Here is an 18,119-nt window from a genome sequence, read left to right as displayed (position 1 = left end):
CATTGTTCTAAATGATAGGAAAATACCAGTGAACACTGTAGATACAAAATCAAACCAGCAACTCTATAAAACTCAATAAGCAAAAAAATGTAGGCCAGCGAGAAATGGCCTAAAAGAGAGAGAGAGTCACATGGACATTTAGATCAGAGAGAAAGAAGTATTACAGGCAGAAGTCACAATAACTGCCAAGCTCTGGTGTCTGGCTTGACTGAGGAAGAGCAAGACAGTCCCTGTGGTTGGAGCAGAAAGATCAGGAGAAGAGGGGGATGGAGCTGGTTAGAGAGCAATCAAAGGAGAGGGGTGAGTAAATCATACATGGCTTTGAGTAGCCCATAGAATGATTCTTTTCCCCATTTTAAAGTTGAGGTATAATATATATAAATAAAACACATCCCTCTAAATGTACAGTTCTGTGAGTTTTGATAAATGCATGTATTTACATAACCATCATCATCAATCAAGATAAAGAACAGTTCTGTCACCTCCCCTCCTGTCCCCTACATACAATTCTCTCATTCCTAGACCCTGGCAACTTCCGATCTGTTTTCGGTCCCCAGTTTTACCTTTTCTAGAATGTTATATAAATATAGTCATAAATATCATATAAATGGCTTCCTTCATTTAGTGTATTGCATTTGAAATTCATTCATGTTGTCAACTACATCAGTAGTTCATTCTTACTCACTGATAAGTGGTATTCCATTGTATAGATACAACAGTTTGATTACTCCTTCTCCAGCTAGGCAGATACTTGAGTTGTTTCCAGTTTTTGGTGACTACAAATAAAGCAACTATAAACATCTGTGCGCAGATTTTTGTGTGAACCTAAATTTTACTGTTAACTTTCATTTCACCTGTGTAAATACCTAGGAGTCTGACTGCTGGGTTATATGGTATGTATATGTTTAACTTTAAAACGAAGTGCCAAATTATTTTCCAAAACAGATGTGCTATCATTAATGACTGTCCTCATTAATATATAAGAGTTCTAGTTCTTCATCTTTGCCAGTAGCTTGTTCTTTCAAAAAGCCATCTAATTGGTGTGTACCTGTTGTGGTTTTAATTTGCATTTCCCTAATGATTAATGTTGAGCATCTTTTCACATGCTTATTTGCCTTTGTGTATATCTTCTTCAATGAAGTGCCTGTTTAAATATTTTGCCCATTAAAAAATTTGGGTTATCTGTTTTATTATTGAATGTTAACAGTTCATTATGTATTCTGGACAGTAGATACATGATTTTCTCAGTCTATGGATTGTCTTTTCAATTTTTTAACAGTGTCTTTTGAAAAGTAGAAGTTATTAATTTTGATTTAGGGTAGTTTAGATACTTGTTATTTTATGAATTATGCTTTTGGTGTCAGAGCTACAAAATCTTGCCTTAACTCAAGATCATGAAGATTTTCTTTTTCTTTTTTTTTTTAAAAGATTTTATTTATTTATTTGACAGACAGAGATCACAAGTAGGCAGAGAGGCAGGCGCAGAGAGAGAGGAGGAAGCAGGCTCCCTGCGGAGCAGAGAGCCCGCCCGATGTGGGGCTCGATCCCAGGACCCTGGGATCATAACCTGAGCCGAAGGCAGAGGCTTTAACCCACTGAGCCACCCAGGTGCCCTTCATGAAGATTTTCTATGTTTTCTTCTAGGACTTTAATAGTTTTAGGTCTATGGTCCATTTTGAGTTAGATTTTGCATTCGATGCAAGAAATGGACTGGGAGATTTTTACTTTAATTGTTTTGTACTTCTACATTTTTAAAATATGAATATTCAATGGTTGCAGCAGTATTTGTTGAAAGGATTATCCTTTTTTCATCAAACTGCCTTTGTACCTTTCTTGAAATCAATTGATCATATGTGTGAGTCTATTTCTGGACTATTCTGTCTCATTAAACTATGGGTCTATCCTTTTGCCAGTTCCCATGCTGTCTTGGATATATTGTCTTGAACTCTGGTAGTAGTCTTCCAACCTTGTTCTTTTTCAAAATTGTTTTGGCTTTTCTAGTTCTATTGCCTTTTCATATCAATTTTAGAATCACTTTGTCCATTTCTTTTTTGAATTTAAATTCAACAGCTAACATATATGCAATATACAGTATATCATTAGTTTTTGATGTAGTATTCAATGATTTATTAGTTGCATATAATACCCAGTGCTCATCACATCACATGCCCTCTCTAATGCTCATCATTTCTTTTTAAAAAATCCTACAGATGTTGATTAGAATCATTGCAAAGATTTTACCTTTTATTTTGATATGAAGTTATTGTGGGTTTTTGAAGAGACATGATGTGCCAATTGTTTTTAAAAAGGATTTACTAAAGGACATAGAGTGAAGGCAAAAATGGAGGCAAAAATGGAGGCATCAAGTCAAGCTGGGAGATTACTAAAGCAACCCAGGTAAGAGTTAATGGTGGCTTCCATGAGGGTGATAATGGTGGAGTTAGTCAGTAGCATCTGAGTTGTGCATATATTTTGAAGGTAGAACTAATAGGATTTGCCCATTAAATATGGATATGAAAGAGAGAAGTCAAGGATAATTCCAAGGTTTTTGGTTCAAACAACTAGAAGATTTTCCACTTATTAAGATAGGGAAGACTGCTGGAGGAGCAAGTTTGGGTGGGGAGGGTAAGATCAGTTGTTCAATTTAAGACATGTTAAGTTTTGTGCTATCAGACATTTAAGTGGAGATGAAGAGCTAGCAATTAGATAGTCAAGTCTGGAGTTCAGGGAAAGGGAGGAGCTGGAGATATAAATTCGGGAGCCCAATGTACAGACCTTATTTAAAGTCATGATACTGAAGTGATCATCAAAGAAGCAGAATAGATCCTATATGAGAAATATTGGTCTGACCCAATTCTACAACCATTCTCTACTCCTGGTAACCAATCATCTATCTAGAGAGTATGGATTGCTTATAACAAATAGCCTCACTGCTGAATACAGGAAATCAAGGCAAATAGTCATAACCAAAATTCAGATATATGACTTTTGGTCTGCTTCTGGGATATGAAGAACAGTCTGTAGGTTGGTACTAGATACCTTGAAACTAGAATTTCTAGTACTGTTTTAATGGTTTATGTAGACAACAAAAGATTCCAAATTGAAACTATCTAAGAAATTTTGGATATATGGTCTTTATAGTTATAATAAGGTATATTCATGTATTGGCACCTACCTTATTATGTTGTTGTAGAGATTCAATAAGATAATGTCTGTAAAGTGCTCAGCACAGAGTTTAGCACATATTAATTGTTTAATAGCTAGGAATGGTGATGATGATGTTGATAGGGATGATTACCTTTATGGCTCATGTAGTGGTGTTATCTGGTGTGACATGAAGCCACTTATATAATATAAAACACAAATTATAAGGAGCAGCTTTTCACTTTAATCTATTCATGTTCCCACCTTCGTCTTCATCTGGGATAACAGGTAGAAAGAATGCCAGTGGGAGTTCTGATTCTGCTTTTACCAGGCAAATGTTAGGTAAGAATTTTAAAATAGGATTTTTAATCCTGCTGTGATCTGATTTCTTCATCTGTAAGACAGTGATGATACTATCTCAAGTGAGTTTTATAGGATGGCTATGAAGATTAAATCAGAAAACTAAAGGGAAGTACCAAGGCTTATAATTCCACGCTCTTTTTTCTCTCATTTAATGGTATTTTAAAATTATTTAGCATTATCTATTTGAGGAGGCACCAATAGAAAACTTTTTCCAGATAGGCAAACATGTAACCTTCTTCTTTTCTTTTTGAGGGAACCAGTAACAAAGGGAATAGCTTTGTGCCTATTCTCTCTCACCCATAACTCCCTAAAACTTGGCCTTTTTAACATTATCTAATTATTAGACAGGGTTCTACAATTGGCCATTTGTTATTCCCTGAAGAAACCTTGTACCTGGGATGCCTGGGTGGCTCGGTGGGTCAAAGCCTCTGCCTTCGGCTCAAGCTGAGATCTCGGGGTCCTGGGAGCGAGCCCTGCATCGGGCTCTCTGCTTGGCGGGGAGCCTGCTTCCTTCCTCTCTCTCTGCCTGCCTCTCTGCCTACTTGTGATCTCTGTCTGTCAAATGAATAAAATCTTAAAAAAAAAAAAAGAAACCTTGTACCTTTCTCTTTTTATTCATATTACCCAGCCCATGCCTGCCCTTTCCCATATATTCAACCATCCGTTTACTCATGACTCCATCCAAAATGTTCTTATACTTCATCTTTAACCATAAAAGTCGCATCAGTCTTTTAAAGCCTCTTCCCTCTGTGAATTTCTTGCTGCCTTCCTCATCAGAGATCATCCTCACCCAAATATTTTCAACACTCTGTGCTATTTTAATGGTTTTTATGACATATAGTATCTTTTCCTATTGTTATTTTGTATTCATCTACCCTCCTGTATTAGACAGTGACCTCCCTGAGGGCAGGGGCTATGTCACATACACTATAGTAGCCATAGCACTTGATTTAGTGATTTGCACATAGAAAGAGGTCAAAAATCTTAGCTGAAACCTGTACTTACTAAAAATTTGGTGGCAAAAAACAATTTCAAGAAAGAATATGCAGTTCATGTATTTCTCTAGTTATTATAAAATCTATCCTTTAACCTGGACTACCAAAAAATATATTATTTGGGTCTTTGCAGAGATGCTTTTACTAAATTGTTCTTTGGCCTTAGGACTTTGAATTATATAAAACTATAAGCTGTTATACATGACTTGCTTTTGCTATTACAGCTATTAAATATCCTTGGGGATAGTATTTACCATATTGCACAATTTCCTCTTGAAGGGGAACCAACCATAGAAAACATTGCTCGAAGGTCTCAGTGCTTGAAAAATCTCACCTTTTGAGGGACTGGCCTTTTTCTGATGTTACAGACAGTGAAACTTATAGACAATTATTTTAGTCCAAGAGAAGCATAGAACAAATTTTGTGGTCCATCTTGAGCAAATGTACAGAATCCTGTACATGCATTTGGTGGGTGTGCTGGATTGTCTGTTGTCAAAATGTTAATCTTACTTTTGGTTTTATTTTCCTTTATCTGATTATTCTATCTTTTCTTTCTTTTTTAATCCATTTGAATTGCACATCTTCATGTAAATTACTTGAAACTCATTTTGCAAAGAACAAGTAAATAAATAAATTAGTAAAATACAGGAGTTTTTTAATCCTTTGTTTTTCCTTCAGAATAGTTTTAAAGTCTCTCCTTATCATAGTGAAGGACCAGATCAAAATGTCTTCCTAAATTTACTGATTTCACTACAACAGTTACCACACAGCAAAAACCAACCACTAAAGAATTTCCCTGTAACCAAGGTGATCTGACTACTCAATACTTCATCTTTCCAAAGGACTTTGAAATACTAGAGATAATTAAGATAATAAAACCATTCTTGTTTCTCAATACAATTATATGGGTTAGGATTTCTGGTTAGAAGGAGAGGCAGTATTACCGTGAAAAGTCAGGTGACCAGACTTCTAGTCCAGATTATGTGTCCAACCAGTTTGGTGACCATAGGCAAACTGTATAATCTTTCTGAGTCTCAGTTTCTTCAGAGGTTGCATAATACCAGCTTTCCCAAAGAACTGTTTGTTGTACATGAGTGTGCTGAGATATGTTAATTGGTGCTCCATGAAAAAAAGGGTCAAATAAGTTTGGATAAGACTTAATTAAATCAAGATACACAGAAGATAAATAGTTTCTTAATGATGGGATTTATAAGAGTCTTTAATTGTGACTCTCCAGGGGAGTGTGGGTAGAAAGAATATGGAGCACTACCTGAACTTGGTTTTCTTTGGGAGCACATCAGTGGATAAGTGCAATAATGACTAGTTACAAAATCCAACTTTTTCTCCCCCTCGCTCTGTGCCCCACGCTCTCACATGTTTACAGCTGGAACATATATATTGAGGTATGCTAAAGGATGTTTATGGGGTCTTCTATGAGAAGACAGGCTTTATCTATACTGGGAAAGAGAAAAAATTTTAGCCCAGGGTAAATAAGGTAAATCATCAGAAGAAAGTACATGTACTATCAAGCTCTAGATCCAGAACATGCAGTTAATTGTGCATACCTTACATTTATCAAGTATGTGGTTGAAGATACACTATTGAGAGAGAGCATGTGCATTGTAAAAGAGCAAGAAGAACGAGAGTCCTAAATTTTTAAACTATTTCTTGAAATAACCTAAAAGCATAGTGACAAAACTGTCTCAACTTTTTTGAAACCTCTGCAAACATGTTCCCTATAGACACAAACAGTGGTTATATGACCTTTGTACTGGAACCGTTAGTAAAACATGTGGTTTGGACTCATAAGACCTAGGTAAGAATCTCAGCTGTTTTTCCATTTCTATGTGTGACTTCTCAATGACCTTCCGTTTTCTCACCTGCAAAGTCTCTAAACCTTGTAGCTTGTTGTAATGGTCACTGACTAAGCGTATGTAAGAGGCTAGAAAAGTCCTTTACTACATAGAAGATGCTCAATAAAATGTTTCTACCTTCCATTATTGAGGGTCCTCAGTGTACAGAGGCTAGGGTCTGTCAGGAATGTATCTTGTATTTATGTGATAGACACTCAATAATGTGTCTGAATATGCATAAACTTTGATTTCCAAACCATGAAATATTACACATCTTTCAAGACCTGGCTCAAATGTCACTTCTTCTATATATGATCTGTTTCTCAAAGCTTCACAGATTTTACTTTGCCAGTGAACTCTCTAAGTATTTTGCTTTTACTTCTATGTTATTTGGCACAGTTTTTTCTTGATCTGCTATTACTTGTAGCATGTCATATCTTCTTTACAAGAGCAATCGCTTCTTGTAGGCAGAAACTGTTTTATTATTTCCTGTTTCTCTTCCAGTGCTTAGCATAGTTCTTGTTCAAAAACATCCTCTGACCAGGAATGATGACTAACGGAGTTTTCCTCAGATCAAGTTAGGGCCCGTCAGGCCTTTCCATCACTTGTTAGATGGCTTTCTCTTTTTATGAGTAAATCTTGCTATTAATCCCATGTCTAGAAAAAGTTCTAAAAGTCCTTTTTTGTGAAACCATCCTAGGAAGCTATTCGACACTCCTTTTCTTTGTTCACGTTGCACTTTAGACAAATCTCTATTACAACTTTTACATATAGTTTTGTAATTTTTTTAAAAGATTTTATTTACTTATTTGACAGAGATGGGCAGGGAACACAAGCAGGGGGAGTGGGAGAGGGAAAAGCAGGCTGCCTGCTGAGCACAGAGCCTGATGCAGGGCTGGATCCCAGGATTCTGGGATCATGACCTGAGGTGAAGGCTTAACCACTGAGCCACCCAGGCATCCCTGTAATTCTATTTTTACAAGACTATGAACTCTTGGTGGGGACAACACACGTCTGTAGCCCAACCCCCTAAAAGATTTTGGGATGTAGTAATTATTCAAAAAAACCATGCTGAATGGATTCCCCATATACAGGGGCCCAGTGCAAGATGTCATGGAAGTAACTCATGGTGTTTTTTGGTGGGGAAAATATAGTCTTTGTATTCTCGGGATGAAACAATAACCAGGAAGGATGAGAGCATTGGTCATGCAAGAAAAGGGAAAAGGAATAGAAAAGAACAGAAAACAATGAATCTAGTACAAGGTCAAGCTTTCTAAGAGTTCCACAGAACAAGAGCAGGAATGATTCCTTTAAGGAAAGCTTAGGTTTTCCATACTAAAATGAATCTGGAAAAAGTGGAAAGAAGTCATGAGAAATATTAACAGCCTCAATATCAACTGTAGTGGAAATAAACCTAGCTTATGAATAACGTTACTTGAAATTAATGCCCTACCTCACGTTCCTCTTCTTGTTCTTTGCGAATCTGCTCCAAACGAAACTGTTCTGCCATCTCCCTCTCATGAGCTTCCCTCTGTCAATAAAAGAGAAAGGGAGCCAGCACTCAATAAACACTGGTTTACTTACAAAGGAGAAAGGGGGTAAAAAAAAGAGCTCATTCCCAGCACTGTGATACTAAAAAGTGTTTTTTTTTTTTTCTGGAACAAGAATGGAAAGGGAATGTTGCGTACCCACACAAACACCTGGGTACCTCTGGGTAGCATGGCAGTCAAGATCCATCAGAAGATCTTTCACTGGTCTTCCTTTTTGGTCTTTTCTGCTACTTCTCCTGTACCCAAGTGTCAAGCTCTAGTCACATCAGCTTCCATCACACACCCATGCTTTCTGGCTCCTTGCTATTAGCATCTATCACCTCTTATCTCCTACCCCTTTTCTCTATTTAGTACACGTTAATACAATCTCTTCCAGGAAACCCTCCCTTAACAGATTCCTACTTATTAGCTCTCCAAAAAAGCTGGAACAGACTTTCCACTGAAACTCCTGCTCACTAATCTCCCACAGAACTCAGGGCTTCCCTTACAACTTCTAGAATCCTTGCATAAGTATTATAGCTAACTGTGTTCTTAAGTTAATCTATTCTACACCACATTGTGAGTTTTCTTTTGGGGGCAGAAACTGTGGCTTATTCATTTCTCCCTCCTTCAATGCACAGTAGAGGAGCAGGTACTCAAGAAATATTAAATCAGTAGTTCTCAATGTTCTCAACCCTGACTACACCATAGAAATCACCTGAAGAGCTTTTAAAACACTGCTAGGTTTTTACCATAGGCGGATTAAAAAACAAGGAAAATAAATATTAGGCCCATTTTTGTTTTCATATTCATGATTCTTAAAAAACTTTGTGTTGTCAAAATGAACCATGCGTTAAGAATCAAGGGTAAAATTATATTCTGTTAACTGAATCTAGCTTTCTCTGTTGTAAACCCAACATTCTTAGGGATCAAAGTGATAGAAGGACTGGCTGGCACTTAAATAATAAAAGACTGTTTAGGATTGTGTTCTTTATCTTAGAAGTCCTTTGACCAAACCTACCTTTGCTCTGTCAGCCTCAAGTGAAAGGCGATAGGCCTCATCTTGCTCTCTCTTCACATTTTCTCTGGCTTCACGTTCATCCTTAAAGGAAAAGATTCAAATGTGTTTTATTATATCACTTTTTTAATAGAAGAAAACAATGATAATCCCCTTGTCTTACTCTTGTGTGAATTAGAATTAAATAAGGTACTTCTAAAGTATATAGGTTAGAAATAAGCAAACAAACAAGAACAGTATCACAGTAGATAGTGAAATAAGAATGTCTGGAGCCAGCTCTACCATGTGTAAACTGTGTGACTTTGGGCAAGTCATTTAACCTCTCCGGATCTCAGTTTCTTCAACTGTAAAATAGAAATAGCATTTGTTTCATAGGGTTGTTGTGAGAATTAATTAATGCAATAATATATACACAGTCTTGCAAAGCATGTGACAGTTCATTTTCACAATGATTAGTTCCCTTCCTCTTTTATCCTGATTTTTCTGAGATAAGCTTAGAGCCTGTCACTATTGAGGCAGAGGACTGGGAGAGAGTAAAGGACTAGAAAGTAATGGCTGGCATAAGAGTCTGAAAGCAAAATACCCTGGTTGACTACAGTCCACATCATATCACTAAAGTCTGGTTACTGAACTAAGTAACTGCTAAGTCATCCACATTTCATGAGCAGTTATTCAAGTTGAAGATCTTTTAAGACATTTTTAGCTTCTGAAGTAATTGTGCCATCCACCTACATTTAAATCATTACTTCATATGAAATTAAAAGTTCATTCAACTACCAGAATTTCTCATTTGTTAAATCCTGAGGTATAGCCAATACATGTGTACTTAAATTAATAAATACCCACACCTGTTGACATTAGAATATAGGTTTCCTTTTGGGCCATTTTGTGTAATAGCTGAGCGAATCATATAAAGTCACCAATATTTGACTATTTTTGACCTCTAAAAATGAAAATTTCATATGGCTTAACCTAATACTTTCTAAGTTTTTGGCTCCCCAATTCAATATATACTTAGGTGCTCTCACTGATAATCCCTATTCAAGACTGGGCTTCTCTCTGAAGTTTCAATCTCTTTTTAGTTGCAATGAGTCATCTAATTCCAAAATCTATGATATAAATAGTAACATTTCATTGATTCCCAATCTTTGAAATAAAAAATTTGGAAGAATTATAAGTTGCTGGCCGAAAGGTAATTGCTATACTATCTATGATGAAACGGTATGCTATATGAATTATATGGTGGAACACAATATCAGGAACAATATTTAACCACCTGAGAGACCACTCAGGCTGCAAAGCTTTCAAGGATAATTTACATGTCGTATAATACTACACATGAATAAAAATGGGTTTTAAAAACTTCAACTTGGAGGCTTGCATGAAGCCATTAGTATTTATATTTTAGAGAAATAGAAGCATATACCTTTAAATATATTTTCACTAATTCCAGTTGGGTATTTCCCACTTTGGTGTATACATTAAGTTTTACTATGACCAGATACAATCAGCATGATAAGACATATTTTGTGCATTTCTATTTATATTAGCATTTGCTTAATTCATTACTCTGAATTCTTTCTCCCACTCAATATCCAAGTTTGTACACAGTAGCCACTTAACAGTTCATTTGGCCATGGTTGATCTATATTTGATATACAATGTCTTTATTTTTTAAGTCACTGAGGAGAGGTAATGGGGGGGATTAGCAGGTCTGTGTTTAAGTCCAATCCCTGCCAGTAGCAAGCTGTGTGTTCTTGGATAAATAACGTCTCCCTTTTCAGTCATTTTTTAAATTAAAGGATTGGGTTTCTAAGGATTTTATGCCTCTGTGGACAAGTCTATCTTTCTAAATTCAGAAATCCCTAATATAATCAGTATAACCTATGGGAGTAATTTTATCTTTCTGTATTTCAAATGGAGAAATACTTAGGATGTCTAAAATTTTAATTTTACATTACTTTCTTGACCCTATCCCTCCAAATTAGTTTAGGTTTCTTGTATAATATTCCGTACTTTCCCTTTAAAACATTTATCACAATTGCAATTAATTAATTATCATATAATCATTTACTTAGTGTGAGATTCTCCCATGACACTGTAAGCATCATAAAGACAGGGACCTTGTCTATATTATACACCTCTATATTCCAAGTGTTTCACACATTGCCTAGTTTTGGGGAGGTGTTAAATAAGCATTTGTTGAATAAATAGTCTTTCCAGGCATAAAATATTTATTGTCTGCAGTAGAAATTAAGGAGGAAGAAGACAGCTCATTCACAAAGCAGCCCCATCTGAGTCAATGAAATCGACTGGCTGGTCAGAAATGACACGTTATGACACTATGTACAACAAAGGGACCTTCTAAAAGCCACCACAGCTGGAAGCCCTTTGAACGTAAGTATAGTTGATAATAAAAGCATTCTAAGTAAACAGCTGTTTTAAAACAGACTGTTGCAGATATGAAAGGCCATTAAATCCAGGGATCTCTGCCACAAAATGTGGCACCTGTTGTGAGAGACTTCCTGAAGCAGCTAACTTGCTTCCTTCCTTCCCCATCTCTCCCCTTTAATATTAGGCATCACACTAGCACTGAGGATAGAGAGACAGGCCACAGTTTGCTAAGGGAAAACGTGGATACTCATGCTTGGATCACCTTCATCATTATTTTTTGGAGCCTACTAACTTATTGGGAAGAGTTCAGTGTTCAAATTTTGCATTATTTTCCTTTTGTTCCTTAAATAATGTCACTCTCTTTCTATCTGAAATAGTTCCTGCTCCATCATCTCTGTCATTAAAAATCCTACCAGCTTTTCATACAGTTTTAGAAATGTAGGAGACTGACATGTACAAAAGAGCTACTATAAAGATGAAGAAACTGAAATCATCGGAGGATAAAGGATTTATACATGACTACCAATTAAGTGGCAGAGCTTAGACTTGAATCCAGGTCTCCTGACAGTTTCTTCTCCCCTCCCGGCTGCAATCCAATGCTCTTTCCTCTGCTCACAGCTCTCCCTGATTATCGCAAATAGAAGGGCTAGCTCAGGCATGTGGCGCAGGATGAATTTTTCTAAATTTATTATGGTCAGAGCTACTTATGTGTTTGGTAGTTGCTTGTGAACGGCTATCATTTCTTCTTTTCTGTCTTGTCGATTTTATATTTGTTTTTCTAACTGTCCTGTTTACTGTCATCTCCAATCTGGGGACTTACAGAACACTGTTTAGGCATCTCCCCCACATTATTCTATACAATTAAATTTTTAAAAAGAAAATGGGGAGATGGGGAGGAGAAGGGAGTTGGGGGAAATTGGAGGGGGAGATGAACCATGAGAGACTGTGGACTCTGAGGAACTAACTGGGGGTTTTAGAGGGGAGGGGGCTGGGGGATGGGTGAGCCTGGTGGTGGGTATTGTGGAGGGCATATATTACATGGAGCACTGGGTGTGGTACATAAACAATGAATTCTGTAACACTGAAAAAAAAATTAAAAAATAAATAAAAATTAAAAAAAAAAAAAAAGAAAATTCCAGGTGTTGTGGTTTACATTTCACGTACAAACTTGTTCTCAGAGTCTATAGATGTACCTCTTGGAACTTCTCCTGCATCCTACAAATATAGTCCTTGTGGAGTATCCCCTTGCTTAAATCTGAGTGTACAAATTTGAAAAAGTGACCAGAAATACATGTATGTTTTGTGGAAGTAGAAGAGCTGGATAATCAGGTTCAGGAATAGACCTGGGGTGCTGCTTGGGCTGTGGCTTGGGTTATTTGGCATCAAAATACTCCTCATCACACCAAAATGTGAAGCTGGATTGCTCAGAATGAAGTGACAGCCTCCATTGGAGCCTTTCATTTACTCTCATACTGCTTTGTGCTACACTCACATTTATATATTTGTCTCACTGTTCCCTACCTGGGCTGTGAGTTGAGGGAAAAGAATCCATTTGATATGTCTTTCTATTCCCTATGGCATCTAGGATACTATCTTACATATGGCAAGCATAAATACATTTTTGTTAGATGAATGAATGGAATTTTCAGTGCTCAACAGGTATATACCTGAAGTTGTGGAGCCTCTAAGTAGTCAAACTAGTAATGTTTATCCACACATATTTCTTACCTGAGTATTATAATGACTTGTTAAGAAGTGCAAAAATTAGGGGCACGTGGGTGGCTCAGTGGGTTAAAGCCTCTGCCTTCGGCTCAGATCATGATCCCAGGGTCCTGGGATCAAGCCTCACATTGGGCTCTCTGCTCAGCAGGGAGCCTGCTCTGCCCCCCTCTCTGCTTCCCTCCCCGCTCTACTTCCCGCTCTGCCTACTTGTGATCTCTCTCTCTCTCTCTGTCAAATAAATAAATAAAATCTTTTAAAAAAAAAGTGCAAAAATTAGAATTCAAACCTAGTCTTTGTCACCCCAAAGCCTATGTTTTCTTCCCACTGTGACATAATAGGTGGCTCAGTATAGTTCTTCATCTGAGACAGTAGCCATTGAGTCAGATTTTCCTACAAACTATTAAAAATAATGAAAATATTTTGACCTGTCAAATAGTTCCTAAATGAGCAGCTTAACCAGAAATGGAATTCAGCTGTAACTTGTTACTCCTTGGTAGTGTTTAAAATTAGTAATCTTCAGTTAATACCCAAAAGACTAATGCAGAATGCTGAATTATCAAACTGAAGAAAGTGACAATGGTTAGGTTTGTTTCAGATACTTACCAAATACATACACAAATATGCACATACATATATTGTATTGATCTGTTCTTGAATGCCCATGTCAGAATGTACACCTTGCTCTTTGCCCTGATAAGTATCCCTGGTAAGCAGGGAAATGGCCCTGATATGTATCCCTGAAGAGGTATGGACCAAGATAACTTGAAATTCTCTAAATATAAATACTTAGAGATAGGTAAAATATAACAAAGATGTTTAAAAAGTATTACTCAGCATGTGAGAAAGAAAGAAGCAAAGAAAGAGAAATACCTGGGTACCAGAAATAAAGAGGAAACCGAAAAATTAGAGCTGTAAATGAGGAGGCAATATGGAATCTGACAAGATAGATTACCCATGTTGGAAACCTAGAGGCCCAATTAAAATCAAAAGACTATTCTGGACTGAAGAAAGGTAGGGATAACTTAACTAGAAAGTTATCTATGGGATAACTTTTGGCAGTATAGTATAAGTGTAATTGGAGTCTGGGAAGAGGGTGCAGGGGAAGAGGGAGAGAAAGCTTATTTTAAGAAATGATGGTCAAAAGTATTCTGAATTTGATAAAAACTAAAATGCCACAGATCTAAGAATCTAAATGAGCCCCAGGTTAAAACAAAACAAAACATAAAGAAGGCTACATCCAGGCACATCATAATCAAACTGCATAAAATTAATTATAAAAAGAAAAATCTTGAAACCACAGAAAAGACATAATATGTATAGGGGAATAAATTAAGAATGAAAGGACTTCTCAGAAACAGTGCAAGTGATAACAGAATGGAGCAACATCTTTAAAGCAATGAAAGAATACAATGTATCAACTAAGAATTCTATACTCAGTAAAAATATCTTTGAATTGAAAATGAAATAAAAAGACTTTTTCAGATGTACAAAGGGCATGTGTAAAAGTTAAAGAAAGCCCTTCACGTAGAAAGAAAATAATACCAACCAGATGGAAATCTGTATCTACACAAAAATTTAAATCTCTTTAAGAAACAACTAGGTATAACAATGGTATTTTTTAAAGAAAAAGAACCCATTCTAAAATTCGTATGGAAACTCAAAGGACTCCAAATACCCAAAACAATCTTAAAAAGTAACAAAGTTGAAGGAGTCATATTTCCTGATTACCAAACTTACTATAAAGCTACAGTAATAAAAACATTGTAGTAATTTATCCATTTTTATATACAATGGAATATTAGTCATGCAAAAGAATGAGATATTGCCATCTGCAACAATATGGATGGATCATATGGATGGCATGTTGCTAAGTGAAATACGTTAGACAGAGAGAAGACAAAATACCATAGGATTTCACTCATAGGTGGTATCTAAAAAAAAAAAAAACAAGCAAGAGACAAAAAAAAACAGACTTAAGCACTGAGAACAAACTGCTAATAGGGAGGTAGGTTGGTAAGATGGGTGAAATAAAGGGGATTAAGAATATACTTACTATAAATTAAAAATAGAGCTTCTCTATGACCCTGCAATTGCACTACTGGGTATTTACCCCAAAGATACAGATGTAGTGAAAAGAAGGGCCATCTATAGCAGCATGGTCACTAAACTGTGGAAAGAACCAAGATGCACTTCAATGGACGAATGGATAAGGAAGATGTGGTCCATATACACTATGGAGTATTATGCCTCCATCAGAAAGGATGAATACCCAACTTTTGTAGCAACATGGATGGGACTGGAATAGATTATGATGAGTGAAATAAGTCAAGCAGAGAGAGTCAATTATCATATGGTTTCACTTATTTGTGGAGCATAACAAATAACATGGAGGACATAGGGAGATGGACAGGAGTAGGGAGTTGAGGGAAATTGGAAGGGGAGATGAACCATGAGAGACTATGGACTCTGAAAAACAATCAGGGTTTTGAAGGGGCGGGGGGTGGGAAGTTGGGGGAGCCAGGTGGTGAGTATTATGGAGGGCACGTATTGCATGGAGCTCTGGGTGTGGTGCATAAACAATGAATTCTGTTATGCTGAAAAGAAATAAAAAAAAACTTAAAAAAAAATTAAATCTCTCCTATATCCCTTTAAAAAAAAAAGAATATACTTACTATGATGAACACTCAGTAATGTATAGAATTACTGAATCATTATACTGTATACCTGAAACTAACATAACAATGCATGTGAATTATACTTCAATAATAATAATAATAATAATAAACCATCAGAGTACCAGAAGGACAGATATTTATTTATTTTTTTAAAAGATTTTATTTATTTATTAGAGAGAGAGAGAGAGAGAGAAAGCATGAGAGGAGAGAGGTCAGTGGGAGAAGCAGACTCCCTGCTGAGCAGAGAGCCCCATGTGGGACTCGGTCCTGGGACTCCAGGATTATGACCTGAGCCGAAGGCAGTCACTTAACCAACTGAGGCACCCAGGTGCCCCAGGACAGATATTTAGACAAATGGAATAGAAAAGAGATCCCAGAAATAAACTCACATACATGATAAATTTATTTTTGACAAGAGTATCAAGACCATTCAAAGGAGAAAGGACATCAATGAATCAATGAATGGTACTGGGTAAGCTACAAAAGAATGAACTTGGGCCCTTATTTTACATAATATAAAAAAAAACTCAAAACGGATCAAAGACCTACAATTAAGAATTAAAACTATAAAAGTTTTATAAGAAAATATAGGTGAAAGTCTTCATGACCTTGGATTAGGCAATGATTTCTTTAGTATGACAATGAAAGCACAGACAATAAAAAGAAATAAGTAAGTTAGACACCATCAAAATTAAAAACTTTTGTTCATTGAAAGACACTACCAAGGAAGTGAAAATGCAATTCACAGAGTGGAAGGAAACATTTATGTATTGTATATCTGATAAGAGTTTAATATCTAGAACTCCTACAAGTTAATGAAAACAAAAATGAACAATCTGATTAAAAAATGGGAAAAGGACTTGAAAAGACATTTATTGAAATAAGATATATAAATGGCCAATAATTACATGTTCATAGCAGCACTATTCACTCTAGTCACTTAAGTGTCTGTAATCAGATGAATGGATACACAAAATATGGTATACAGACACAATGGAATATTATTCAGCCATAATGTAATGTTTCCATTTACATGAGTTACTTAGAGTAGGTAGATTCTTAGAACCAAAAGTAAATCAGAGAGTACTAGAAACTGAAGGGAGCAGAATGGAGAGTTACTGCTTATTAGACTGGCTAGATTATATCACTGGTGAAGAGAAGTGTTATGAAGAGACATCCCTGCCTTTTTCCTGATTTAAGCAAAAAAACATTCAGCCTTTCAGCAGTAAATAAAATATTAGCTTGTAGGTTTTTTTTTTTGTTGTTGTTGTTTTAATTGATGTTCTTGGGACACCTGGGTGGCTCAGTCGGTTAAGCGTCTGCCTTTGGCTCAGGTCATGATCCCAGGGTCCTGCATCAAGCTTCCTGCTCAGTGGGGAGCCTGCTTCTCCCTCAGCCTGCCACTCCCCCTGCCTGTGCTCACTCACACTCTCACTCTCGCTCTCTCTCTGACAAATAAATAAATAAAATATTAAAAAAATAATAAAAAAAATAGATGTTCTTTATCAGGTTCTACTCTATTCCAATTTTACTGAAAGTTTGTATCAGGAATGGATTAGCTTTTGCCCAATACTTTTTCTACATCCATTGAGATAATCATATGGTGAATCACACTGATTGATTTTCATATCTAAGGCAAGAAAAGGAAATAAAAGACATCTAGAATAAAAAGGAAGATGTAAAACTCTATCACAAATAAAATGATTAGAGATATGGAAAATTACATAGATTCTACCAAAAAGCTATTAGAACCAATAAGTGATTTTGGTAAGGTTGCAAGATATAAAATTGATATACAATAAGCAACTGCATTTCAATATACTAGTAACAAATGATTAGAACTTACAATTTTAAAAATACCAAAATAGCATAAAATATTTGAAGAACTTAAGGATAAATTTGACAAAAAGATGTACCCTGAAAATTACAAAATACTGCTGAGAGAAATTAGACTTAAATTAATGGAGAAATACATCATTTTCATGAATTAGAAGAGTCAATATTTTTATAGGTCAAGTTTCTTCAAATGATATACAAATTCAATGCAATTCTAATAGAAATACTGGCAGTATTTTTTGCAGAAATTAATAAACTAATTATAAAATTCATATGGCAATGCATAGGACCTAGAATAAGCCAAAATACCTATGAGAAGAAGAGAGTTAGAGGACTTACACTACTTGATTTCAAGACTTACTACAAAGCTCAAGTACTTGTGTAGGTATTCATATTAAGATAGACAAAAATAACCACTGGAATAAAATGGAGTCCAGACAGAGACCTACGCATATATGATCAACTGATTCTTGAATGCGAAGGCAGTTCAATGGAAAGTAGAGTCTTTGCAAAAAATAGTGGTGGAACTACTGGATATCCATGTCTCCCTCCACCCCTTCTCCCCACCAAAGAATTTTAATCCATACTTC

The 18,119-nt window shown here is 36.1% G+C and overlaps 1 protein-coding gene across 1 annotated transcript in view; it reads right to left on the bottom strand.

The window, feature by feature from the left end:
* Nucleotides 1-18,119, bottom strand: part of FAF1 (Fas associated factor 1) — a 478,510-nt gene that overhangs the window by 54,876 nt on the left and 405,515 nt on the right. The window contains exons 16-17 of the mRNA XM_047728777.1: nucleotides 8,906-8,986; nucleotides 7,809-7,886 (exon numbers count right to left, since the gene is read on the bottom strand). Coding sequence (XP_047584733.1) covers nucleotides 7,809-7,886; nucleotides 8,906-8,986 — 159 coding nt within the window. The remainder of the gene's footprint in view (nucleotides 1-7,808; nucleotides 7,887-8,905; nucleotides 8,987-18,119) is intronic.

The sequence above is a fragment of the Lutra lutra genome, chromosome 4 (assembly GCF_902655055.1).
Source record: "Lutra lutra chromosome 4, mLutLut1.2, whole genome shotgun sequence".
Taxonomy (NCBI): Eukaryota; Metazoa; Chordata; class Mammalia; order Carnivora; family Mustelidae; genus Lutra; species Lutra lutra.
Note: the sequence above shows the minus strand (reverse complement) of the source record. Positions and strands in the feature narration are given on the sequence as shown.